The sequence below is a fragment of the Aplysia californica genome, unplaced genomic scaffold (genome assembly GCF_000002075.1).
Source record: "Aplysia californica isolate F4 #8 unplaced genomic scaffold, AplCal3.0 scaffold00428, whole genome shotgun sequence".
Classification (NCBI taxonomy): domain Eukaryota; kingdom Metazoa; phylum Mollusca; class Gastropoda; order Aplysiida; family Aplysiidae; genus Aplysia; species Aplysia californica.
This window is the reverse complement of record NW_004797698.1, coordinates 356,274-358,670: the sequence shown is the minus strand read 5'-3', so window position 1 is coordinate 358,670 and position 2,397 is coordinate 356,274. Positions and strand designations below refer to the sequence as shown.

Below are 2,397 nucleotides of genomic sequence, written 5' to 3'. Positions count from 1 at the left end.
TCAATTCTATTGTCAGTATTATTGTTTTTTATATTGATGTTATGACCGTGTTTCTTCTTCTTCTTCTTCTTTTTCTCCTCCTCCTCCTCCTCCTCCTCCTCCTCCTCCTCCTCCTCCTCCTCCTCCTCCTCCTCCTCCTCCTCCTCCTCTTCCTCCTCTTCCTCCTCCTCCTTATCAATATTTGTATTATGATAATCATTAGCATTATTTTATTTATTATTTAATTGATGGTTGTTGTTTTTTTCCTAATTGTCATTAGTACTGCCCTTAATCCATATTCGTGTTATCGATAAAAATAGACGGCAACATAAATGATGACACTATAAGGGGGGGGGGGGGATGATGAGAAATGGTAGGGGGAGGGGGGGGGGCAATTACAGCGAATTATGGGCGATTTCCAGGTTGAGAACCATAGATATGGGGTACATAGAAGCGGAACCAATAAATTGGCAAAAAGATATTATTAATCCGCATACAGGAAAAAGAGGCTAAAACAGCACCTGGACATGGATGGCTGGTGCCTCTATAAATAAATCATTGATGGTCAGGTCATCATCTCATAGTATTAGTAGAGGTATGTTAAACGGATACTCTACACTAACTATTGTGAAATACGAGACTTGAGATTGGGTTGTGAAAATGATCTCAGGGTTATCATGTCCTCTGACTTATTCTGTTTGTTCTTTTTTCTTGTCCCTTATGTTTCTTTTTTTTTTTAAGGGTGACTAGTGTCATCATTGAGGTGTTGAAAAAAGTGTATGCCATAATGTTAGTTAAACCAAACGTTACAAGGAGTTTTCTTTTTCTTATGCGAGTCAAAACTAGTAATAGAACTGAAGTTTGCTGCCATGACGTGTCGCTCTTACTCCCACTTGTCCTGACTATTTATCCTCTCTTTTGTGTATTATGCTTTTTTGAGATGTAAGCGATGTATCAAAAGCATTTATGCAAACTGACTGAACATTAAAATTTGATTCTAAGAATGGAAACATCAATTTTCAGTGGGTGATCTGCAGGTGCTCTGATGTGTTTACTCCGTCTTTTCTGTCAAACATCTATCGTCCTTATCTCTCTTCCCTCTTTTTTGCTTTTACTCTCTTGTAACGCCTTTAATCTTGGGTACTTATATGACCTAATTGTGTTGCAAGTGCCATAAAACTTTAACTGACCCCCCCCCCCCCCCAATTGATTTTCATTTTTTCCAGTTTCTCGGAGAATGCACTGTGGAACAGCCCAAAGGCACAGAAGTTGTCAAGGACGCAATTCGGAAGATGAAGGTCGGTATGGTACATAAACGCTTTACAATTCCCTTACTGAATTTGTACTGACATAATGTGTCCTTATTTCACTGTTGCTTGAAGGATTGAATATCTAGAGGTACTTCACAGATACTTTAGAAGCTACTAGTAAAAAAATTTTGTTTTCAGTTATATTTGTTTATTATATTTCCTCTCTTCATCTCCTGTTGGGTTTATCCTGAGACAGAAAGATACAACAGTTTTCTTTACCTATGACATAGATTTACCTTTGAAACAGACCCAACACAGGTGCCAATTTTCTGGATAAGTTAAAAAAAATCTAAATTTCAGAAGTCTAAAATTTGCCATGCTTCTTTAACTTTATACCAGATGTATGTGGCAATATGATCTGTAACTTTTGTGACCCCTTGCCCATTTCCATGGGGTCTGAAATGTTCAGGATTTTTTTTTGATGGCCAGTTAGCTCCTCTGATATGGATTGAAAGCAAATGTAGATCCAGGGGTTTTTGGACCCAGTTAGTTTTTAATTCCAACTGAAATTCATTCTCACCAGTGATTTCTTTTTTGTTACAGTTCAGCAAACATATCAAAAGGGCGGAGGGTCAGAAACCGCCAAAAGTTGATCTGACCGTCTCGGCGGAAGCCGTCAAGGTTCTGGATCCAAAGTCAAGAGTAAGCTTCACACTTTGTAATCCATGTAGTTTACTTTAATTTGTTTCTGTGAGTCGATGCATTGTTTTTTTCCTTAAGACATTGTGTGTGCTGTCTTCCTTTTTCTTCTTCTTCTTCTTCTTCTTCTTCTTCTTCTTCTTCTTCTTCTTCTTCTTCTTCTTCTTCTTCTTCTTCTTCTTCTTCTTCTTCTTCTTCTTCTTCTTCTTCTTCTTCTTCTTCTTCTCCTTCTCCTTCTCCTTCTCCTTCTCCTTCTCCTTCTCCTGGACCTTCATGTCTAGTACGCTTCAGCCTGGAACAACACGTTGGTTTTATTATAAGTGATGTATCCAGTCGGGAAAGGGAGGGAATTAAGAAAAAATAATATAAAGAGCAGGCCTGCAGATTACTGCTCGAGGAGAGGAAGGCAAACTATGTCCCCTGTTTCACAAGAAACAGGGCGGAGGGGGGTTATGGGTCGAAAAGAAGA

General features: G+C 38.7%; 1 protein-coding gene across 5 annotated transcripts in view; it reads left to right on the top strand.

Moving 5' to 3' along the window:
• LOC101845414 (PTB domain-containing engulfment adapter protein 1) overlaps window positions 1-2,397 on the top strand; it is an 82,350-nt gene that overhangs the window by 64,361 nt on the left and 15,592 nt on the right. For all 5 annotated transcript variants that reach the window (XM_035971397.1, XM_005104613.3, XM_035971399.1 and 2 more), the window contains exons 4-5: window positions 1,206-1,277; window positions 1,833-1,931. In XM_035971397.1, the coding sequence (XP_035827290.1) occupies window positions 1,206-1,277; window positions 1,833-1,931 (171 nt within the window). The remainder of the gene's footprint in view (window positions 1-1,205; window positions 1,278-1,832; window positions 1,932-2,397) is intronic.